This window comes from Lepisosteus platostomus, chromosome 6 (genome assembly GCF_059453375.1).
Source record: "Lepisosteus platostomus isolate fLepPlt1 chromosome 6, fLepPlt1.hap1, whole genome shotgun sequence".
Taxonomy (NCBI): Eukaryota; Metazoa; Chordata; class Actinopteri; order Semionotiformes; family Lepisosteidae; genus Lepisosteus; species Lepisosteus platostomus.
The window spans coordinates 58524689-58550693 of NC_142616.1; the positions used below are offsets into that span (position 1 = coordinate 58524689).

Below are 26005 nucleotides of genomic sequence, written 5' to 3' on the forward strand. Positions count from 1 at the left end.
TTTAAGCATTTTTTTGTCATTTTAACTACAAATCTGACATTCTGGCAGTATTTGTTTTTAAGGTGTACACTGTAAATGGGAACATAACTCTCAGGAGATGGGAACTGAGAAAAGTTTAAACTTTATTTACTGCAGCTGTTCTGCATCTTATCTAAATTTCTTCTCTGCCTAAAAATGCCTAAAATGCCTAAAAGCTGCATTTAAAAAGTTGGGTAAAGGGAAGAGCCACATACAGTATATTATGATCTTGCCGCTTCTCTGACCTGTCTTCTGACCTTGTCTGACCAATGATTTGACACCAAGGAACACTACTTTCTGCTATCTGTTTGAGTCTCATAGCCCCAGTTCTCTCTCTGCCCAATCATACATTTTTACCACATAGATTAATTTAACCCTCTACCTCCCACACTACCTCACATACTGCACATATCGCACAGATGTAAAAAATCTTGAATGCATTTTCAAAAATGAATGACATTGCCACTTATCAGGCAAGGTTAGCTTAAATAATGTAATCAATGCTTTCCTTTAGACTTACTGAAAAATCTCAACTGTGTCTGAAAGTACGACTTAACAGGCAAATATTTAAATAAACTGTAAAGAAGAAAACACTCTTAAAGTGGTCCTATTACATTGTAAAGAAGTAGGATTTTAATCTACTAAAAATATTGGTCTTGATTTCAAGATGGTTTTGCCAATGAATTGAACTTTATTGTTAACTCTGCATGCAGAGCATGGTGGAAACGTTTTGAGGTGAAATGTCTGCTGCACAGACAGTACTTATTCGCTCATACATCACATTACAGTAGTCATTACAGTGACTAGCGAGCAGGAAGGAACATTTCACGTCACAATTTGCGCAAACTCTTGCTCTCGCCCACGGCAAGACCACAGGTTTGTGACAACCTTGCAACTTACAGGACTTTCACAAAGTTCACGATTTAATGCTTTATTCAAAATTTGTAAAATGTTTCTATGACTTCAATAAATGTATTTTCTTACCATTATTTAATAACAAGTCTGTGAAATTGGGACTTTTAAAGACTGTATCTGAGTCCTAGATGTACTCACTGTTCCTCTGAGATTCTCTCCACTGCTTTTAGGGACTGGGGATAGCACACATAGCTGGCCAGTGCCTGCATCAAAGAGTCCTTTATATCTGGGACAAAAAGCATTAAAAAAATGTAATTACACTACCCACCCAAACCTACATTTTAAATTTGTCAGTTAGCCCCTTCATTATTCTTTATAACAATAAATCGTAAACCTCAAACATGAAAACAAAAACAGGGAGGAATACATTTCTGAGGTATAGAAAACTTGCATAATTCGAGTAATAATACCAAAAACATTCCAAAATGATTTCTTGAGTTACTAAACCATTTCCTTTATTTCATTTGATCCCTCAATTCAATTGCATTTCAGGTCAGAGAATAAAAATGCAACATATAACCCAGCATATCTGCAGATCTGGCTGATGTTCCTGTAGCTTTTGAGCTGCCATCCCATACACCTGGAGGATAGCTAGCATATGTTAAGCTAATGCTGTTCCGCACTGGCAGTAATTATTGACGAAATGTTTGAATTAATTGCACTTAGCCCACATGGAGGCAAGCTTACAAACATCAAACGGCTTTGAGCTGCCAGAAGAACCTTTTTAAATTGGAACCCAAGATTATACACTGTCTTTTTTGTGATTAAGCAGTGCCATTCAAGAAATGTAAAAGGCCTGGGTGATTGCAAGGAGAAAATAGTTTACATAGTGCAGGGGTCATTTTTAATAAGCGTGTTTCTGACAAGGTCATGCATACTTTTTTTTGTCTTGTGAAAGATGCTACACAGACAGCACTGGGAGCTAAAGGTTTTTATCCAAACATAGAAAAATTGCTACACAAGGAACAGGAGCTGTATATGGTCAACACAGCAGGGTACAGAACTGAGAAATCAGTCTCCAGAGGAGAAATCCGATAGCAGTGAAAGACAAAACAAAAGTCAAACATATAAGGAAGAAAAAAATCCTGCTAAATGATATAACAACAAAAAGCCATTTTGTAAAAATGAAAAGCCAGGTATAGTAATGAGAGAAACTAGATTGTAATGAAAACAAAACCTCAAAGGCAGCATGAAGCTTCAGTAACAGGCTTCTCCCCTTTCTTCCCATAACATAAATAAAAAAAAACACTCTGTGGTGTTGGAAAATTCCAGGTTTGATTTGAAGAATTAATATAGCACTGTCTCAATTCTTCAAGCTGTGTAGGCATCAAGAATCAGATACTGACTCCTTGGAGCAATATGGCTCCAATGCACAGAGAGCAAGCAGTCGTACTGAAAAGAATACAAGGTCAGAAAAGATTTTCTCCCTTCTAAAATGAATAAGTAAAATTCGAACAACTTCCCTGTTCCATTTACTGTCTACATGGAATATATGCAGGTGAGTCTGGGAGTTGGCACTGGCAAAAATACTTCTAGTGATTTCTTTAAAAAATACGATAAACTAAAAACCCACACACTCTCCACATGTACTAGTAGCAAACACTATAAAAATTAATACACCCTATATAGACAGTTGTATCTCAAATGATCTGTAACCGGCTCCCTTACCTGTTCCTACAATGCGGGGGTCTGCAAAATGTTTGGCTAAGATAGCAGCAAGCTGGGTAAGTGTGTCCTCATAACCTGCAGGTGGACAAAAGATCACAAATCAGGATACCCTTTCATGTTTTGCATATACCCTTTGCAAACAATCCAAATGAATTTCTAAAAAAACTGTAACTGAATACATAATTCTTCAAACTTTTCTAGCTCATTGTGATTGGCAAAATTTAAACAACACAATAAATCCCCTAATGCATTTGTTGAGCATGCTTTTTTTTTACTTCAGACATCACTTACTACAGTAACCTCCGCCAAACCCGCATGGAAAGTGTTGTGCACTGAAACTTCAACATCGATCGTTGCAGGCATCTTCGTGGTAACACTTTACAAAATTTTTACTCAGAAAGAAACAATAATACTGCCTTGCACCCCCTATTACTCTTATATTTTCTGAATATAGCACTGGGTTTGTGCTATTGGTTTTATTGTGTTATATTAAAACTCGTACAATGCAAACCGGACTACTGCTTATATTGAACCACATGCCTAAACAATGTATCCTAATACAGTATACAGTATATGCATTGTAATCATGCATTAAAAAAAGCATAAAATGAGTATTGCAATGAAAAGCATTTGTGACATTATTAATGCTACTCAATATTTTTAAAGTTTATGACCCTGTAAATCACCTTGGAATTGAATTAGTTATATTAATAATAATGATATCCCACTTTTGCATCACATAAAGCACACAATGGCAGCAACCATTTAAATGCACAGGGCCTGAAACACAGGAAAACTGAACAATTTCACTAGATGTGGGGGTGTGGAGGGGCTGTGGAGTAATATTACCTGGCAGCTCCTCCATGCTGTTGGAAGGGCTGAAGTAGTTCTTGAGTGCGCTGTAGCTGTTCATGGCCACATTAAGATAGAACTCCGGGGTGAATGCAAACAGGGAGCCGGTGTTGTCGGCGTGCTCTATGGTGCGGATACAGACTTGGAGCAGCCAGTACACATCCAGCATCTTCTCCTGGACAAAACCACAGTGTACAAACAGCACATGTGTGATCACAGAGCTCATTCTCATATACACCGTATATACAGCACAATCGCAACATAGACAAACCCCGACATTCTAGTTCGAAAGGGTGCACATTTTTCCACAGTTCAACAGCCGTTCAGTTCAAGCCTGTACCCTTACCTTTTGTAAATTTACTCAGGCAGACGGGTCAAGTTACAATTATAAGAAATATCTGTTGTTTCCATCGTCATTTCAATTTGTACAGACTCAAAATTGATCACATTGCTGCATTATTTGTTTCTCTGTATAATCCAATTAGGTATTGGACAGATTACTTTCCCACATGGTCTATGATCAGATGTGAGACTAGGGAATAAGAGCTTTGATTTGGCAGTGGTAAGTGCAATTAGAGGAAGTTCTCTTTGCAAGAAATTAAGAAGATGGTTCTGCTTATACAAAAGTAGAAATTGTAAAAGGGAAAGGATTAAACTGAAGGGAGTACATTTGTAATTAGCAGAACACTTGTGCAATTGCTGGCATGATTGGCATTTTCTCCCTTTCAAGTTAACTTCTTGAGAGCTATTAAGAACTTAGTTGGAGTTCAGGCTTTCATGTAATCAGCCACAACATGTTGTATAGAGATTGGTTGGAGACACATATTACTTTGGAGTAAATGGTAGCATTAATCCAGGCTAGTCTGCGGCTCAAGTGGTTCAACTTCTCAGCAAAAACCTTCTGGCTCTTCTGAAGCTCCTCCAGAATGTCATGCCTCTGGAGACAGAGAGGAGGAATGGTTAGCAGGTTGGTCTGTGCTGGGCACAATACCAGGGCAATACAAATATATACAGGATCCCTGCCAAAATCCACACACAAATATATATATACTGTGTACACACATTTGTTTTCAGACACTCCTAACCACTTTAAAGAAAACATTTCAGATTCATTGTCACAGCATTGACGCCACTATCTCACAAAAGAAGTACATAACAACTGTCATTAAGTTCTAATAAGAAAACTCATTTTCAAGTCTAATATAAAGTTTCACAAAATTTACATGAACACAGGTGAAAGGGAAGCACCTATAAACACCGTGCTGTAACCAGTTTTTTCTCTCATCTCTTCTTTACAGCACAGGTCCACCATTGTCAGACGAGACAGCACTTACTCTACTTGGGCAGCGAGCAATCTTCTCCTCAGTGTCCTTCAGGGCCACCGCATATTCATGGACATCATCTGACACCACCACCATCTGAGAATTGCGAAGTAAATAAGGTCACTATTATATAAACCATTTAAACATCATACTACCTTTGACCCAAATAAGTCATACAGTGTATTTTTGAAAACCACCTTGAAAAACATTTTAAGACTTGAGAATTAACCTATTGGTCCCAAGCAAGTATGTCTGATAAATCAAAAGTTCGTGATCAGATCACATCACGAAAGTAAGTGAATATTTATTTGCATTCTAAGTGTTCATGAATGTCGATGTTCATTGCGTGATTGATTAGTATGAGGTTGACTACTCTAACACAAGTATTATAGTCAACACACTTAACTCTGTATTATGAGAACCTCTTGTAAGAGATTGATTGGCCATTTGTGTGTATCAAGCCAAATTGTGAGTAACAAGCCTTTAATACTTCAAAGTGAATAAGGACAAACAAGAAGCTGCCTTGAGTTTAATATTTACCTATAAAACAGATTTGTTCACAATGACATCATGTAGGTACAAAAGGAGACACTGCAACTCTCATATTGTAAGTTTTTCAGAAGCAGACAGATGTCACTTGCTATGTATCAGAAAGAGCAAAGATCACACATAGTTTTATGTGTACAATTCAGTAGAAAATAAAGAAGCCAGTTATTTGCGTGTATTTTATCTCCAGCTTCATCATCAAAAGACATACATAAGGAATTAAGATGGCTAGAGAGAACAAACTGCAGTTCTTTAATTGATCAAATTGATAATCGAGTTGTAATACAATACACTCTAGATACATTACTACAGAGCTGGAGAAGAACCATGATTCATTAATGGATACAGTAGCCCTTAAGAGTTCAGTCTACAATGCAGCAGAAGCCATCTGGCTAAATGTTGCATTCTTTGAATAAAAATTAATGAGGAAATAAAAAAGAACACCTTGCTCTGATCCTAACAGTACATTTAAAACAAAATTCCCATGGCTAAAAGAGATTAACTGCAGAGGAAATGGAAATAAATATCCCCATTTACAAACTTGCAGTCTGTAGCTGGTTTTAGATTAAGTATGAGAATAATGTGCCAATGGATTACGTTCCTTGCGCTCTCCAACTCTCATAAGACTTTGACAAAGTGAAGCTCAGGAAGCATTTCTACATTCATTTGTCGCGACAGGCCATTAGGCTCAAACTGATGTATGGTTATCTGCACAATCTACATTTACCTCTGGCTTAATTTCGTAAGCACCAGTCCCCAGTACTTCAACTTTACACTAGTACTTTGATTTATCTACACAAAGCAGGGGCAGATTCTTTCCAAAGAGTGCCCTGGCAGCATTATTAGACCTGCTTAAGAGAAGATATTTTCTAAAGGAACACTAAACAGGTCTCATACTGAAACGATACAAGCCAATGATTTAATGGACCTGCCTGCTTTAGCAGTTGGTCTTCAATGTGGTTTCTTAAAAGGAACACATGCTTTTAGTTTCACTGACACAAAAGGAAGAGTCTGACTCCCAAGTCTCAAAAACCAACATGCACAACTGCATCTTGTTACTGTTGTTAATTATGCACATTTGTCATTTCAAGGGCGAGTCAACTCGCATGAGAAACCTCTTCCATCGACTTGCCTTGACCCCAGACTGCTCTGTGACTCCCGTCTCTCACCTTGCCCAGTTGTTGGTGCACACTCAAGTTGTACATCATGATGATACCATCCAAGATCTCCAGGAGGGACTTCTCAGCTATTGGTTGCTCCGGCTCTTCTGGTGGTCGCCCAAGCAATAGTCCATCATTACCATGACTGCCCTCAACTGGAGGCAAAAACAGAAATCAAAACTTTTAACTAACATTGTTAACTACGGGGGGCCTCTACCAAATGCTCAACAGTGAGGCATCATTTAAAATATATAAGCAAGTTCAAAAAGTCAAAAAAGGATATTAGGAGACCACATTTCCCTTTTGCTACCAGAACAGCCTATGGCTTGTCCTTCTTCTTAACAACATTTCCACGGCACATGCTAATTAGCAGAGAAAAATGCTGCAAACAGTAGCAGCACTCTAATTGTGTTGTCCAAATTACCAAGTAATCTATTTGTGATTACACTTCAAGCAAACTGAGCAAACCTCAAGCAAATTGCTTCAGGATCACAACACAGATGAAAAAAAAATCACATCCAACAAGAGGAAGTTTTTTAAAAGGGAACTCCAACCCTATTTTTACATTTTGGGATTATGATGAATCACAATGAAACTACTAAGTATACAGTATACGGTACATACGGTATTCCAAATTACATCACAAAAGAGGTGAAATTTCAATGTATGCATAGAGACATATTTCTGTCATTGTCTGCAATTTAGAACAACGCAACAAAACCTCTGGTGATGCGAAAGCAGACTTATCACGCTGTAAACATGCTTTAAACCAAGTGAATTTTGCTACTATAATAGTAAATATTTCAATGAAATCGACATGCACAAGGAGACATTTTCTGATACTTTATGTAAGTATTGTAAAAACAGAGCAACCTGTCAACCAACTAAAATACACTCATATTCATTTTCAAGTTTTGCAAAATTACATTATCATTTACATTGGTGGTTATTTTAGGGTTAAACACACCTAAAAGAAAAATTCAAGTAGGACTTTTGGAGGACTTGCTGCACCATTACCCGTGCCACCGCCTGAACAGCTGATTTGAATGAGAGTAACTGAATTTAATTCAGCATATTGACTTCAAGACGGTTTTGCCAACAAATACTATTTACATTTTAACTAGCCTGCAGATCATGTTCGACCATTTCTGGGTTGGAACGTCTGCTGTTTGAACTTATTCAATCATACATCATGCTGAATCTTGCCGAGAAACTTGTCAATGGGACCAACATCAGTGCCCATGTTTATTACCCATCTCTTGGGGAGTTGAATATGCCTCGGAAAAAGAAATAGTTTGACTTTCTGCGAATCCGATCCTCTGTTTTGTATGTGAGAACTATGTTCTGCATAGCCAAATGCTCAACAGTGAGGCATCATTTAAAATATATAAGCAAGTTCAAAAAGTCAAAACAGGATATAAGGAGACCACGTTTCCCTTTCGCTTACAGGTACTAGTGAGCAGGAAGGGCCACTTTCACGTCACAATTTGCGTGAATACACAGTACTTTCAAAGTTTACGATTTTACATTTAATTTGAAATTTGTAAAACTTTGTGATATCAGTTATGACTGAGATTTTATTAATTTATTACTGAGATTTAATAACCGGTCTGAGAATTTGGGACTGCAGTTCCCCTTTAAGAAATGAATTCATATGTTAGTGACTACATTCATCAGATAGTTCAATCTGTGAACTGAAACATTCCTGTAAACATGGTGTTTTTTATGGTCTCTTTTTATGGGCAATCATATATAATGGGAAGTACCAAGTGAAAGAAAATAGCTAGAAGTCGCTTTCATTGGTTTAAGCACTGCTTCATATCAGCACTTCAGTCTCTAGGTCTCAGATGAAGCAAAGACACAGGGATACATGTTTCTGGGGCCACAGTACTCACTGTCCTCCTCAGTCCTCTGCTCTACTGCCAAGGTGCGCACTTTGACCTTCTCTGGTGGGGCAAGGGGTCGCCGTGGGGTCATGAGGCTGACTGCAGCAGTGCTGAGGAAGCGGTTAGCTCTGCCCAGAGTGGGGGAGCTCAGCCAGCTGGGCCGCGCCAAGGCTGCCCCCATTGCAGCTGCCCCGAATGGCCTCTGTCAGCAACACCCACAGAGAGTTCAGTCACAGAAAAAGGTGACAGAATCGTTAACTCAGACATTACATCACTTTTTTTTATAAATAATGATTTAAAACTTTTCTAACATTGACTTAAAGCAGAGTGCACTGTGGTTTTCTGTCTTGATGTTTTCCATATTTATATAGCCCAGGGTCTAAGATAAAGTAGTATGAACTACAAACAAAATCTGCTCATACTTGCAGCCCTGAGCTATAATCTTTTATTGATATTACAATATCCCAGAAATACAGTGCATTGCCAGCAAAGGACATCAATACTTGATAGACGTTCCCACAATACCTTTAGTAATGTGTAAGCTCAATAGGAATAAAATTGCAGAAACTTTTGGAGGCTCTCAATAAATTACCTTAGTGGTCAAAACTGCAAATCAAGCTTCAAGTTCACTGAACTTGCTAAATGTTGGGAAAGACTAATGTATCTCCACTACTTAATTTTTTAAGGTTTTAAAAGCTACTTTTATGGAAAATGACAACAACGTATGTTCCAGTTGGTGTCATACTGGAATATGACAACAAAATGATTAGGTATAAGAATTAAGAAACAAAAGAAAAGCATACGTTTAACAATTAAAATGAAAGGGGAAACACGTCCCCTTTAAATGTTATTTAAACAGATCAAGAAGCTCAGAAGACAGGTGGTAAATGGGCATGGTATGGCCCTGTTGTTGGTGAAAGTAGGGCTTTCTGTGCCAGTCTGAGTTACCTGTGCTGCACCACTGTCTTCATCCTCATCCAGGTCATCCATTGACGTGGATTGGATCTCCGATGGGTCAATTATGATATTGGCTTTGGTGGCCAGGTCATCTGAAAGTATCAGGCACGTTGTGAGAAATTGCAAGGCTTAGCATTTTACATCCACTCAACCATAATACCAGCTCAATTTGCAGCATGAACAGAAAGGCAAAGGAATTTATAACGATGATGATGAGCAAGGCGCTGTAATTACCCAGCTAATCAGAGACAACCAATTCAATAACATCTTGCACAAAATGGCTTCATGAGATTTTGCCATCAGTCATGGCAAACATCACACTAACAACCGAGAAGCACGGGGCCAAACAGTCTCATCTGATAGGAAAACTCTGTTTCAAAACTAAAAAATTCACAATACTGTCAAATGGCACAAAATCAATATGTATCTTTAAAAAAAAACCTTAAACTGAAACAATGTAAGAGCACTAACTTCCCTCGCATGCAATATTCATTAAACCACTGGCTATCAGGCTAATGTTCTTTAGGCAAATCCAGTCAATAGCAGCAAACATTTTTCAATCATTTATGACTAACATATTTTTATTTGCTTTTCAAAGCATTTTCAAATGCTTTAAGAAGTTACATACCGTACGAGCTCCCACCCCCAACCGAGATGATTTACTAGAAGAGGGAATGTCATGTCATAACTTTGTGTCACACTTTAAAATGAGAAATGCCAAAACATTATTGGCTAAGTATTTTCATACGTTTTCGTGGAATTGAAGCGACTAGAGGAGAGTGGATTGCATATTCTGGACATAATAGGGGATATCGGTGGCAAAATTAATTCATTCTGATTCATTTCTTTCTTAAAATAGCAGATTGGAAAATAAGCTGATCCTCATGGAAAGGTTTCAGTTTTGATTGACGTGGGTATAAGCTGGAGGCCTGTGTTCAGCTCAGGGGAGAATAAAGCCTAACCAGGGTTTGGAAATCCCATTGAAAAATCAGACAGAGAAATATTGTTTCATTATTTTGATGCCTGGTGATATAGAGGCTTCATTACACCTGCAGAAGTGACCTCTAAGTGGCTATAAATTGTGTTTACTCAAGCGATCCCCATGGCCATAAATCCCCCAACTCTAGAAACATCAAAGGTCCAATACATAAATCTGCAAAAACTTAACACTTGCAATGTTTAAGCCACTTAAGAAAAAAAGGGGTGCTTGTCATTCACAAACTGCTGCTGATAAACGCACTCACAACTGGAGAAAGCTTTTGATTTCTTCTCATTAGTAGACACTTTCAGAGCCTGCGGCTACAGTAGCACCTCATTACTTCAGTAGTTCTGAATTGTTGAAATGGGAATGCAACCAAGCTGCCGTGACAAAAAATCCTAGAGAACTGGCAACATTGGCAAATTGTCTATTTTTTACTAATGAACTTGAAGGGTCACAAATGGCATTCCCTTCCTAACATGTATCCTCATTGACATCAACAGAAGACTTTTCAAAAATGAAAAAGAAATTACAGGTTAAGTTTAAGGTTTTTTAAAAACTACATATTGATTTTGTACAACACTGATCAACGGGCTCTACTGGAGGCACCTCCTTTCAAGATGTGGAAGTATTTGACTCTATACAATTCAAACTCTGTTTGAGGTTTATTTTACAGATTACTGACTGACTGAACATTTGGCAAGCTTTGAGTTAGGATCACCCATTAATACAAGGCAGAAGGAAAGCAAGAATGTAAACAATTAAAAGGAACGAAAAGGAAACTGAAACATGGTAAGAAATATACCAAAGATAGAAAGAAAGCGATTGGAAAGTCAGTAAAACAAAAAAGCATATTCATATATATTCAATATATGTTTAGATTTCCCCGGAGCCTTGATTTAGTACTTAACAGCTGAAAGTGCACAGCAGCAAACAGTATATCTGTATGAGACAGAACATCCTGTACCATTTATGTAATGAGGCACCAGTATATAACACAATCAGTTTGGTGCCCAGCAGATTTTAAGTACAGTACATCAGGATCCAATAGTCCATTTATCACATTGTTTATTGCACTTAATCATCTTTCATTTGTGGTCTGGAGGAGATTGATTCTGTTCTGATTTCTGGTAATCAACAGAGTCTGATCCTACTGAAATAAGTAAGCGTGACATGGTTATAATAAGTGTAGGACACTGCACCAAGCATAATATGGAGTAAAGACAAAATACAACAGCCTGTGGCAGGGCTTTGCATCATGCAGAGCCTGACAAAAATGCATGAGCAGAGCAGGGCTGCAACAAACGAATATTTTGATAATCGATTATTCAGGGAAATATGACAACAATGAATCAATTGGCTTAGCTGAAAATCATGGCTTCTAAATGAGAAGGCTGTGACTAATGTTTGGCATTGTTCGGTAGCCATACACAGTACCTTTATTCAACAAAACAATGAGAAACACAAAACTTTCAACCTAACTTCATTAACGTCTTCTTACTTCTTACCAGTAAGTACCAGTAAGAATAAGACAGCATTGTCTTTCAATCTTAAATTTCCAGGGGAAAAAAACTTTTCTTCTTTTGTACAAAAATAAAATTCCAAATAACATACAGAGTTAAATACAAAAAGTAAAATGAATAAAACAGGATTGAAATAAGTTCAAAGTTCAAAATAAACTTCAAATAAGTCACTTGAAATCCAACTGTGAACTCAGAACATCAGCAGGCAAATGTTTCGATTGACTGTAGGATTTGCTAATATGAGCTGCGGTGATGAACACTGATAAATAAACGTAGATTTGATCTCTATCGGCTGCAGTATCATTTAACCGGGTTAGCACTGTAGTCTATTGTGATCGTATTTTTATTTCATGATGTATATATGATGGTAGTTCACAAGACGAGCTATGTATGAATAGGTTTACAGGACGAGCTATTTGTTTTTAGGTTAAACAATTTAACGTAACCCAATCTATGTAACGCTATGACTGGGTGAGCTGCTGATTTTTAAATACATTTTTAAATAAACATTTTTTTGACCTAGCCCATATTTCTTTCTGATAGGATGACAAGCTTTATCTGTTTTCTCGTACAGTTCTTCTGAGGGTTAATCAACCGAAAATATGCTGCAATAGCATCTTTAACTCTCCTGACTTTAGGCTAATAGACAAATGAGTGGGAGCTTGTGGTATTTCGCAATTGCTAAATACTTCTAATTATTCAGAAACCTATTCTAATGACTTGTATAATTGGATAGGATATGGTGAGCTTCAGTGATTTTGGTACGGGTAGCTCATTCTGACAAACTACTCTGACCGTTCGAACTACGGGTAGCTCCATTTGTCAGAATGCAGCCCACGCCACCGAACGTCATGCATTTGCTCCAGCATGCACGTTGTACTGCCATGGAATGCTAAATCAACCCTGCATATTCTGCACGTTATGGTTTGATCTTTTGTTTTCAGAAAATGTTCCCACACGTTGCTTCTTTCTGAACTTTCCGCCATTATTCTTCTTCAACCTGTTTTATAGTTACGACGCTATGGCAGCATTGCTCTTCAGGTTAAGTCATTAACGCGCTGTAGGTTGGAGGCCCGTTTGAAAATGAAAACGAAAAATCGACAACGGAAATATTTGTCGACACATTTTTATTGTCGACACTGAATAATCGTTTCAGCCCAAGTGCAGAGGGTGGCAATTTACGACACAGGCACAGAAGTGCTGCAAGAAAACCAGACAATTCTACTGTGTGTTAAGAGTGTGTTTTCTATAAGGACAATTCTTATTGTGAAGGAAATAAAATATTCAAATCATTCAGTATCTTAGCAAAGGTCATATTTTGTCCCTGTATCTTTATTGATTTCCTAAGTACTATTTTCACACTTTTTGTAACTTGCTGAGAACTTATCAGAACAACAACACTGATGGTCCAATCCAATGGTTGTAGAACTGACTGGATGCTTGCTTTGTCATGCGATCAGATCTGGTATAGAGTCTTGATGAAGAACGAACATTCCACCTCTACTAAGTTATTTAACATCAGCATGCAATATATTATGGTATAAAATGCAGAATATTTTAAAATGAATATAGTTCATTCTTCAGTGAAAGAATCTAGCAGTGTGAATGAACTGTGCTGTACTACTTCTGCTAGTTTACAATATGTTGTACAAAAGGCTGACGAAAATTGCTTTGGTGTTGAACTGGGTTTATGGGGCACTGAAACTTGTGAAAATAAATTCAAGATGCCTTTTAAGCGTTTCTGAAAAAAAATCACAAACTATGTAACTTTCGTAACTGAATTAGTGTGAAAACCAACAAACAACTCCCCCTAAAATCAATAATAATTAAAGTGAAAATGTTTTTTAAAAAAATGCCCGGAAGATTTATTTCTTGTTATACCACTCTAGAAATGAATAACGAGGTCTGCAGTGTGGTATGTAAAATGCTAATGAGATCCTAGAGGAACTGTGTCTAATTAAGCAGCCAGTGGTAAATGGCAAGGAGCTGCTTTTCACATAAAGCTGGTGACATGGACTGAGTTACGGCCTTGTATAAACAGCCACAGTGTAAACATGCAAAGATGAAAGCTCCCTTCACTTTAATCATGCGGTTTGAACCCCAGAATCTTGGGCCAGGCAGATCCCTGGCATAGATCCTGAAAATAAAAATACAAATATGACTGAATGAATAACCATTATTAGGGTTCCATCCACCTGCTATAAATCTGACATGTATTTTTTGTAGCCATAGTTTCCATTAGCCAGTAGCCACTGTCTACATTTCTGGAGTGTCCATGCGAGCACAAGGAACATCACACACCGTAATAGTTTTTTCAGATTTAAGATCTTGCCGGATAACAGCAGTAGAAACCGAAACATAGAAAAACCCTTTACCAATGCAAGTAGAAAAAATGCTTTCTTTACAAGTAGCTGTCAGCGCAGCCCAAAAAAAAAATCCGGAAAAACAGCAGTGATGAAATTCAGTAAGTCTACTGTATGTGTGTTATTTGTCTAGAGGTAGGATACCCCAGAAAAGCCAAAAAGCTAGAACTATAAGTGAGCTAACGGCAAATCTGATTATTATTTTACAGAACTGATAAGATAATAGGCTAAAACTACTGTCATGTAAAAAACATGACAATCTAGCACAATCTTAAATTCTACCCAACAGCTTCAAGAAAGAGCTACGATAACTGTATCAGTGGACTATGATATGTAATGAATTTCATAAATTAAAAATATAATCTATATTTTTTGCATTTATCATTTGAACAAAAAATAATTTAGACCGACTACATCTTCGTTAATCTTAAAGTGTCATGACAAATCTAATCAGTATAGATATACAAACTTAAAAACAGACCTGCCAATAATTTTAAAAGACATTCTATGATTCCTATAACAGGTAGGATTTTAAGAGGAGACAATGTGAATTAGACTGGAGGTTCATAATATACAACGCAGCCTTCAAAGGCTACACCCACAATCTTCATGCAGCCACCAGGAAAATAGATAAAAAATAAGACCGGGCACATGATACAATACATAAAACTAATTTAATAAATACTATAGATACAAATTATCGATTGTTTAAGCTTCTCAGTGTTGACAAAGCCCTACCCCGGTATCCTTTTTGATCAGTGACATTAACAGAGTGAAAACCAGGGCAACAGCGCCCTCCTCTGGAGTTTACAGAATGGGACTGTGGACTCACTTTTCCTTTTTAATCTTACTATAATCCTATATTCCTGTTTATGAGGATAAAGCTTTATTTTTAAATAAAGGATAAAGCTTTCTTTATTTTAATTTGCCCCCTATTTATGAATCCAAATTCATTTTTTTTTACCGTAATAATGAAAATAGAGCTATTAAAGTGAATAACAGAGAAGAGCAAAAATACAACAACAGGTCATGATGCAGACATCAACAAACTGAAACTCAAACTTTCTGTTTTGGAGCAACAGAAGAAATAGAGGAGACACCTCTATAGAGATGTCTATATTCAGTTCAGAAACAGTGCAGAAAAGCCCTTTTGAGCTACAGTACATGGCTTGGGATTCAGGTTGGGTTCTACAAGATTCTACAAGAGCAGGCTCTGCATTTCTACACACAAAAAAACACAGACCTTTGAGGGTTTTCTTAAGGTGGGAGAGAAGGCCGCCCAATCTCTGCAGGTCATAGTAATCCACCTTGCCATTGTAAAACAGCTGAGGAGGAACGTAGGCCTCTGAGAATGACAGAGAGAGGAGAGAAAGAAAAACACAGGGCAGGAATATTAGATCTATTCTGAAACTGTCATCACAGTTGCAAGTCCCTAACACCCCTTGACATATGACACATCTGTTCTGTGCACTGCAGCGGTGATGCATACCAAGCAAAAAAAAAACGCTGCATCTACATACTGTACATCTAGACAGGAGACAGAGTGCCCCACCAGTTTTCAGAAAGAAAGGAACAGTAACTTCAATGCAGAATTTTACAACATCTCAGTCGAAAAGCAATTTCTTTCCTGATGATCGGGTGTCCTAATATACATGCTCTGAATAATGATTCAAATCAGACAGGAAAATCACTGTAAAAGATTTCATTCAAAAATCTAAAAAAAGGTTTCTCTAAACTGTATGACAGGAACTAATCTAAAGACACACATCCCCATCACACACAATGATTATGTAGTCTGGTGCAATGCTTTCTTCCATCCTGAGTATAATCTAACAAATCTATTAAGAACATCATTATGCCAGATTAATTATTAGAATTGAAAGCCTAAAGTACAGTGAAGAATCAGTGATAAAAAACTCTGTCAGTGCACCTAATAAATTTATTATGAAGACTGATGATAGGATCTGCAGAGTGTAGAGAGGATCAGTTCAGTGTAAGGGTACTCGGGATGTGAGCCTCAGGGCAAGTGACAAGACCACCAAAATTAAAAGGCTTCAAAGATTGTACTCCTGGTCTCTAACTACCTGTGTGCTATAGTGGTGTGTTACACATAAAATTAAAATACCTCCAAATAGATTCAGTAAGGAAGGTGGATATGCAGGTTTCAGTCTGGATAGAAGTTAAGAACACCCATTTTACGGAAAGAAAACTCTCGTGGGTGTACACTCCTATGAACATAGGAGGGCTACTTTTTGTGTGACATCTCTTTACACCCTCTATCAAACAAGCTGTATACCAAAGACCGAGGTCAAACCCCAGTGATTTATCTGAGCTGCATGAGAGCTTTTCCGAGGAGACCTCCTGGGCTTAAACCAGCCCATAAGGTGACCTAAGACCTAAGACCTGCCCAGAAGGTACTGTACCTTCGCTGCTCACACACCCTGGGATCTTCCTTTTGCCCTCATCCCAGAGGCTCCTGACAGCAGTAATGAGGCGGTGCAAGAAACACACCATGTACTCAGGAGGGCACAGCACTGTAGGATTCTGGAAGGACAATGAGGAGTTATGGCCGGGTAATACAAGTCACAGTTTAAATGTGTGATGGCAGAGCACTTTCCCAAAACCGCAGCTGGATCTTTCCTCTGAAATGCTCAGAAAAACACGAGGAAGGTTTGTAACAGTCCATTCAAACCATTAGCGAAGGTTTCCAGGATCATCCTGTAAGTCGTTGCATGACCTTAAAAGCTCTCAGTGTAAAAATATTTTTAATAGAGCAAAACTGTCTTTTAAGAGGTATGCAGTAATGTCCTTATGTTTTGTTCACTACACTTTAAATATATTTTTGATTTCTTCAAAACCAACATCCTAAAGCCCTGAAACAATGCCCAGTATTTCCTGATCCCTTTTTATAAAGGGGTCACTCTCCCTTTCTCACTCACTCATTCATTAGTGCTTGACGATCAATCAGCCTTAATAGACATCAGTCATCCTGTGCTTCATGTCTATAAAGGCTACACACAAGATCAGGCTACATCTATAGCCCCATTCAGTTTTAAGAAATTATTTTTCAAAATAGTCCAATGCTTTATCAAAATAGTGGTTTTCCCATTTCCCTTCAATCTGGCATGATACCTGACAAAAAAAGTACATATTAATTTCCAACCGTTATGCTTTTGAGCACATCTTACTTTGCAATAAATGTGTTAAAAAAATAACGTTTATGAAAAAACGTGTCTTTTCCTATTCTGCTGGCTTGCCTTACCCCTCTGTTGCTGGCGTTCTCTTGTAAGAACTTGCGGAATTTATTAAGGAAGATATACCGGGAGGCTTCACCCTAAAAGGGGCAAATTATATAAAAATCAAATCCTTGAGATTAGAATATACAATAACTATTGATCAACATTCACGCTTCTGCTCTTTATAAACAGATACTCCAATAAATCATAAATGTATTTTATAATTCAAATGTTAATTAGTATGGATTTTGTGAGCCATACTTTTTTCTGCTCCTAAACTCCCTGATATAAATCATGACATGGATTTGTAAAGAATACTCCATAGAAAATGAACATATATTAGTGTCTACCACCTGCTTTCATATTGTTTTGATACTCAGTGCATTAAAACATACTTATAAGACTTATAGCTTGAGGTTATATCATGGCTGTGACCAAATGTCACAGAAAAGTTTAACCTGGGCATTTTGTGAATTCTGCAATTAAGCAAAACGCACATTTTGAAAATCCATGCTGTGTTTAGCATTGGAATTGCAGTCTTTTAAGAACAATAATCCAAAAATATGAGGCAAAAGTGAATAATACAAAAAAACCTGCTGCCTCCTTACCCCTCCAACCTATTTTGCTGGTTTTGCTCTGCTAAGGTACATATTTTTCTTACTACAAAATCAAATCCCCAGTTAAGTATCTGTAAAAACACAAGCTTTTCAAACAAACCTTGTGTGATACATTAATGCATCTGAAAAAATACCTACTTGATTAATTTGTATTAACATTGATTTCTAGTGCCTGGAACCGAAAGGACCATCCAAAAACCTCAAGTATTAACGTTACAGAGGACACCGATGATAACACAGCACAGAAATGTGAATATGGTGTGAAGTGTATGGCTCAGTACGGAAAAACATACCGTCACTTTGTCCTTGTTATTCAGCATTAGCTGGAGAATCTTCACTTGCAGCTCCTCCACCACTGGAAAACAAAATTCAGTATCACTATTCATATTAACTACTGTGTCCCAGCCTGTAAAACTCTCACTGAGGCGCAGACATTTGAAAAAGTCTATACTTTTTTAAAGGTAGTTTCTAGCAACAGGACGACCCGTGCCGTCTCTTCTCTTGAAGCACAACTGTAAATGGGTTTTGGAATCATAATCACTGTCTTTTGCTGCAGCTGTGCATCCCTCTATTTGAGCACTTTTGTTTTTCTTTCAGTTAGTCTTAATCCCACATCTGAGCTCCGTCAGCCAGCTCCAAAACAGAAAAGCCTTCAATTCAATTGAAACAATTGTTGCAAGTGGCCTACACCTTTTAATTTACAGTTTAAACTGTGACTGCAATACTTAAAAATGAGTCGCAGAGGTCGGTTTTGGATTTTAATGAAGTTCGGGTTTAACATTATTTTTCACCTAGTGTATGTGTGAGGGTGGAGCTAGGGTTGAGGGTTAAAGTATTCTCTTTTAAATTAAATAATGGTGCCGCTATATTTTAGTACTGCGAATTAAGATAATTTAAGGAATGCTTAGCATCTTGTACTTGCGAAACTTTGCCAGTGAGCTTAACAGTGCCTCAGTGTAGCCAATCAACTCAGTAAAAGAACCTCACAGTGCCTTCCTTTCTTTCTTACCAAAAACCCAAACACACATTGAAAATCTACCTCTACCATACATCGCAAAAGCTCACTCCCCATAATTTCTATCCCTTTATTTTATTCTGTTGATGCATATTTTTGCACATAACCTGTTACCTTTTTGTTGTTTTGCACATTGCCTGTTGTTGTTTTTTGCACATTGCCTGTTGTTGTTTTTTTTGCACATCGTCTGTTATTGTTTTTTGCACACTGCCTGTTGTCTCTGTCTTTCTTTTGCTACACAATTGTATTGTTGTTGTTGTTTTTTTTCTCTTTGTACTACTTATGTCCGAGAGCTAGCTACTGTAAATAGCATTTCGTTATACCATATACCATGTATATGAGTGTAATGACAATTAACTTGAAACTTGAACTTGAACTTAAAACTGTCCTCACCTTCAATCCTCTTCCTCAGGCGCTGGCAGCCCCTCTCATAGGCCCTGCGCCTCAGTCTTTCCTCAGCACTCTCTTCTCTTGACTCCATCTCATCCTTCCCCTTGAAACACAACAGCAATACTTAACCCACTGCCCACTAAAGCTGTGCGTGAATCAACAATGGCAGACCCACACAGCTCAGACCAGTAGGAAGCATAAACACACATAACTATCTACAACTCTGAAGCATCTATATGTATTGTTATACAGCCCAGTACAGGCTCACTCCTTTAAGACACTATAAATAAAAACTTGCTTGATTCTTAAAGAATTTTGACAGGCTGACTACCATTGCTAAAAACCCTCAAGGTCTTTGACTAAGTCAACCCTGTGGGCGTCTTCAGAGTAAAAAATAAAAGTGGAACAGAGGACACAAATGGAAACTTGATTAAAGAGAATTTAAAAATGAGATTAGAAGTAACTTCTTTAGGAATATGGGACAATCTACCTACAGTACTGTAGCTATTTTGTTGAGGCCTCTGCTCATTTGTAATAATTGTTTACATTCTAATGTCTCAAAGGTAAACCTCTAACGATAATTATGGGACACTTCACAATCGATGCACACTTCTTCTTAAAAGAAATGCACAGAACTACTAAGGCAAACCCCATTTGCAAAAGATCAAAAAAGAAAAATGAAAAAAAATACTAAGCATTTTGAGGTTTTAAGGATAATTCACACCATATTTTAGTTCTCAGAAAGGAGAGTGACTTGGCTTTTGGTTCGTTCTCATTCATAAGTGATTTGGACAGAAACATGTCCTCATAAAGTCCTTACAAAGCCAGGAGGTCTCTGTGGTAGGCGAAAGGTTCAGACTAAACCAGGTGTGATAAGTGCAGCTCTAACTGCCTGTGGCTGGGATATGATCCTGGGTGGTCGTGGGCTTTGAACTTGCACAGCACCACTCCCTAGTCGTTAGTGCCACCGCCACATGGACAGATCTTCTACCACGGTCTAGATTTTCCGAGGGGGGCGACATCACTTCAGTAACTGGTTCAGCGCACGAGCCCCGTTAAACAGAACCCTCACCTCCTTGTCAAAGCGACTTGGCCACCAGGTGGTAGGAATGAGCTCCTCCAGGCCGGCCTCCTTGACCCGCAAGGGGGTCTTGATGAAGAAGAATACCACAGAGCGCAGAATGTCGAATGTGGCTCTGTCAAGGGCACAAACGCTTTAATACTTTCACCAGCCACGCAAGCCTTGATTACAACATACTGTATGTCCCATTAACCCTAACACACGCACATGCAGAAATAAGCTGAAGATATCCTTGTAGAGGGACTCACTACATTAAACCCTACTTATAGTGACAGATAACACCATTCCTATCAGTTCAATCCAAATAACTTTAAGTAATACACTGCACAATACATTATGTTTAAGAGCTAATAAATCCTAATAAAGATTTTCACTCAGCAGCATAGAACAGAGGTGTGCGTTTGCTGTTTAGGGGTTTAATAATGAGAAGCTTTCTTCCTGTTTTGGAGGTGAAAGGATATAACACATTGCTTAGAAGGTACTTCCTAGATTTCTCATGTCGAAGGATAGCAGTCGTTAGGCGCAGATAATGGATCTGAAAGACACAAAACGTTTGATTTTACAAGGACGTCCAGGTAGGAGTAAGTTGTTCAGCTACTATCTGATAACACTGTTTCACTTACTGTCAAAGCCCAAGATCCAGAGTGATCTGATGTGCTTAAGTTGAGCTTAAATTTTTAAAAGCTGTATTTCACTATACCTGCATTTAAATGATAAGTAATCCATTTTTTCCATTATCTAATTTTCCCTTAACGGAGTCTCATTGTGGGATGCCCCCCATTTTAAAGGTTCAAAAAAATTGATCACACTTTACCTATGATTTTCTAAGCCCATAAAAAGACATACTTTTTTAAGGTTGATTACGAATCTCACTCTGCTTCCGGAGAGTTTAGTACAAGGTAATTTCGCTTCTGTAGTCATGTCAGAGAGAACACTTAAGACACCGAAGACTTTGTCTCTCAGCCTTTGTCTCTCTTTGACAGCAGCCTTTACAAAACACAATTACTGAATGCGTTCTATGTCCCACACAGAGAGCAATTACTGAGAATGGGCCATTGCACTCCGCTCTGCGGTACACTATGGGAACCAGGCTGTCTTGGCAGAGCAGTAAAAGGCGATTGCTTAGATTCCTGTACATCATGAAGTTTCACAGATCTCAGTCTTTTGGTGCAGCATTGAGATAAGGACTGACAGTCCAGACTACCTGGAAGCCCAAGTCAGGGATGATGGGAGAGAATCTGTAGGCCCTGAGGAGGGACATCATCAGCTGCTTCAGGCATTCGTTCACCTCATAATCCTGGAAAGCAAAACAGTGCTCAGCACAGTGATTCTGATCAACCCTAGTGCAAAGGGAGAAAGTCTACATATAATTCAACACAAAGAAAGCAAAAATAGAGGTGTGAACATAAAATAATGAAGAGTACTTTCTAGACACGGCTCTCGTTATGAAAAAAAAATAATAAGGGGTAAAGCTGACGATATGAGTAACTGTTTGGCACTGAACCATAAAATAAGAATAAAGTTAAAATGAAATATTGGTTTTAGAACTACAAAGGAATGAAGAGAATACATGTTAACAAGACCTTTATGAGCTCTGCTCAGCAAAGGAAAGTCGATGATTTGGTCATATAAGCTACAAGAAGCTACCAAGCAGTTCATGACTTGTTCTTCAGTTTAATTAAGAAACCCCATTAAGCTTAAGAGAAGATGAGTAATGAGAAATAACTCTAATATGCAAAGACAGGCTCCAAGCCTTATTAAGTGAACTGTGAGTCATGAGCTGACAGCAAAAGAAAAAAGATTCATTTCTACAACACTTACTTCCATCAGCAGCCAAAAGAGATCCAGGAGCTGCTGAATGAGGGGGTGTTCATCCACTGAGCCACCCCCCTCTAAAATACTCAGCAGAAAGTTCATAAGGACATCTTCCACTATGTAGACCTTACACTGTGGACACACAGAGACACCATGACACTGAGTACCAAGTTGCCCCACAGCCACAGAACATATTATTATTAGCATGGTCTAGATAAGGACTCTCATTTAAGATAATTATTATCAACAGTGACAAACCATTAACCAGTAATACTGAATTTTAATTATTTAAGTAAGCAATTATGAGTTATGAGATTGTGTTAATGACATTGTGTGGTATAAAATCAACAGAATGAAAAAATGTGAAACCTTTCATATTTTATACATAGGCTATTTTGACAGACAAGATATATATGTTATGCCAAATAATATTCCAATGTAATGTGACTCATCATGGCAAAAAATATATATTTTTTTAATGAAGAAAAACAACATATACAGTATCTGCACTTCAAGATCTCTGTAATTGCAGTATATTTCATTCCAAGTCTTTTTTTTTGTGGCTCTCGTGTATCTGTAATACATGCATAAGAAAACTGGATGTCAGGGATTGGTTCTTAACTAATGCAGCTGTTAATGTAATTAACTTTAATGGCTGGGTGTTACCAAAGGTACAACCAGTTACCAAGGGGTAACATGATAATTCTAACAGTATTCTGCCCCCAGACTGAACATAAATCCAGTGGCAACAGCAGACAAGGAGATGAGTGTAAGTCTTCGAAGATCCAGATTGAGTGGACTGAACATCAGTAAAACACGCTTCGGAACAAACGTGTTTATCTAGGGAACTGAGCAGCTATACTGACCATGAGAGGGGCGAAGTAGTTGAAGACATGTGCCAGTGTCACCAACACTGTGGGCTCCCCCTGCAGCTGCCAGGCTGAGCTATCCTTCTCCGCCAGCTTCCCCTCCTGCCACACACATTAACAAGGCTGAAGACAGCGCAGGACATGAAGGCTGTGACGATGAGGATATGGTAACAAACCGTCCTGTCATCATTCAGGGAGAGCATACCTGCACGTCTATTCTGGTGGACAGCACATTCTTGATGTATCCCAGAAGCTTTTGTGCTTTGAGGAGGTCAGCGGTGGGTGGGTTCTGCAAGGGCATGTACCCCTCTACAGGATATGTACACAGGGGCTAAGGAATTACACAAAGACGTGTTCATATAAAGGCCCTAGGATGATACTTTAACAGACAATTAAGGCATACAAAGGGCAGATGGACAGAAATTAATCTCTGCAGTCTGCAACAAAATAATAGACTTCTCTGAGTCTTCAAAAAGACTTTTTGGATTCTGCACAGAGGGTAAACCCACAGGGCGTACACAGAAAGCATAGGCATTTACAGTATTTAGACAAAAAGTTGGAGGTGTTGGGAATCACAAAGAATAGACTTTGTATGGTCCTTAGGTTCTTGAGCTATCAAATGGAAGTGCAATCTAACCCCAACAGAGGACTGCTACATTTAAATAAAATATGCCAAACCAGTGGTCACCAATTTCTCAGTTTTGAAGTGGCTACTTCAAATGATCACCATGAATTCAAGGGGTCAGGATGACATGTTTGTGAAAGGATAATTTCCCAAATTCAGAATACAGTAGTAGAAATTGGACATTTTATTTACACAGCACCTTTCGTGTCACATCCCAGAGCACTCAATCATAAAAATAACTTCCCTCATTGTGTTTTGTCCTAACTTTGTCAAATTATTATACAAATATGACTTAACATGGTTTGTGAAAATAAGAAAAGTATTATAAATAACTAAGCTTTCCTCTTTTTGACAAAGTACACAAAAAATGTAACAAAACATTCACCTTGTAAATCAACTTACTTAAAACAAATTTGACACCAATGGCTTTCTCCGTCTGACTAGAAATGGTCTAGTTCTATGTAAAAAGTGATAACTGTCAATTTGTTGCTTACAAATTCATCAAATTTTATTAGAGCACTGTAACATTTTGTGCTCAGCAAAACTGTAAATGATTGAAAGGAGCCAGACTAAAAATAATTCACTGCTCAAAATATGCATGGTGGTCATTATACCCTTACTTAGATCAACATTATTACAAATAATTTTAATTTTAATGCATCCCCAAAACCAAAATTAAAATGAAGCTTTTTTATTGAGTTTTGTTTAACAGCAAGAATACCATCATCATAAATATTAATTATTAACTTTTCACACAGCCACTTCCATTTTCTTATTGGAGTCCTGTTTGTCCAAACATAATGATGCTGGAGAATGCTGATAAAAACTAAATTTAGTTTTTTGTTTTGTTTTTTATTTCCCTCTGGAGAGATAAAAGAAACTTCACCTTGGGAACCACTCCTGTAAATCTTATAGTTTGGACCAATACATAACAAATCTTGAAAATGTCTAGTAAGACTAGGACTTAAAACTATTTAATTCAGTAGTCTACATTTATTTGTTCTATAAGCCCAAAGGCCCAATGTAGATGTGCTCATTTCTCAATGCTTTACAGTACGAATGTTAACAGTTTTCAGCACAGCCTTACAATCTTAATGAAGGTTCTCCTTACTATGGATTTCAACTGGTTGTTTGACATACATTTCAATAGTTTACTCCTTGTTGTAGTCAAACCTTCTGTGGCTGAGGAAAAATATTTAGGAAATTCTACCTACTGTGATATACCTTACAAAAAAATCCTAACTCTATTGCCAAGCTCCAGACTATCTGTTATTGAAAGGATATCGGAGAGGGCGGCTGCCAAAGTTGAACGCCACTGATTCTTTGAAGGACAGGCTGATTGCTGGGAAGTAGGCCATGCCTGGGCCCATCTTGATGTTACTGAAGGCTGCGCCCAGGGACTGCCCATTACTGAGGGAGATAGAGATGATGAATGACAGAGGAAGAAGAGACAAGGTAGCAGAAAGACAGTGGGAAGCGAAGTAATATATAAAATGAAAGAAAAGGGCTAACTACGGTATGTTTAAATAAGGAGACAGTGTACTGTCATTGTTCAGCATCCTTTCCCCTAGGGGGCGCTCCAAATTCCTGAGGCCTAGTTTGATGGCTGTATTAATTCCAGGTGTTAAGAATCAGTGTTGATATATAAGCCTAGAGCTTCCCATACTCAGGGCTCAGAGCTAGGACACGGATGTCCAGAGGCCCGCCTAGAACCAGACCGCATAGTCGTCCGAGGGAACAGGCCTTGCCAGAGGCATCATGCCCCCTGCGCCTGGGGTCTGGACGACCTGGCCATGTATGTTCTTGGACTGTTCCTGATTTCCCTGTGTCTGTCTGGTTGGATGGATCACCCGGTTTAGGATTATTGGACTGTGCCCTGACTTACCCCAATGGATTCGCTTGTACCTGGATGCCTCGTTTTCCCCTGTTCACCGGAGCACCTGTTGCCACTGAGCACAACCCTCACGAATAAACCCTTGTGTGTTTTCCCTGATGTCCCCCTCCTGTTTGTCAGGTTACACCGCACTGCATAGGGTCTAATCAGCAGCCCTCCGCGGAAGGCTGAGGCCCATTCGTGACAGTCATAGGAACGTTTTGTGTTAGATTATTTCATATTATAGGTAACCCATACAAACTCCTTGATTGACGCTGGCTCGCACTTGGTTATA

The 26005-nt window shown here is 38.2% G+C and overlaps 1 protein-coding gene across 1 annotated transcript in view; it reads right to left on the minus strand.

Annotated features, from left to right (window-relative positions):
- rnf123 (ring finger protein 123) overlaps nt 1-26005 on the minus strand; it is a 125271-nt gene that overhangs the window by 88435 nt on the left and 10831 nt on the right. The window contains exons 10-29 of the mRNA XM_088636640.1: nt 25115-25247; nt 23418-23525; nt 23210-23314; nt 22350-22475; nt 21733-21825; nt 20990-21063; nt 20520-20637; nt 19451-19550; nt 18336-18397; nt 17452-17523; nt 16613-16733; nt 15433-15534; nt 9316-9416; nt 8377-8569; nt 6491-6636; nt 4788-4871; nt 4283-4390; nt 3451-3628; nt 2602-2676; nt 1072-1159 (exon numbers count right to left, since the gene is read on the minus strand). Coding sequence (XP_088492766.1) covers nt 1072-1159; nt 2602-2676; nt 3451-3628; nt 4283-4390; nt 4788-4871; nt 6491-6636; nt 8377-8569; nt 9316-9416; nt 15433-15534; nt 16613-16733; nt 17452-17523; nt 18336-18397; nt 19451-19550; nt 20520-20637; nt 20990-21063; nt 21733-21825; nt 22350-22475; nt 23210-23314; nt 23418-23525; nt 25115-25247 — 2187 coding nt within the window. The remainder of the gene's footprint in view (nt 1-1071; nt 1160-2601; nt 2677-3450; nt 3629-4282; nt 4391-4787; nt 4872-6490; nt 6637-8376; nt 8570-9315; nt 9417-15432; nt 15535-16612; nt 16734-17451; nt 17524-18335; nt 18398-19450; nt 19551-20519; nt 20638-20989; nt 21064-21732; nt 21826-22349; nt 22476-23209; nt 23315-23417; nt 23526-25114; nt 25248-26005) is intronic.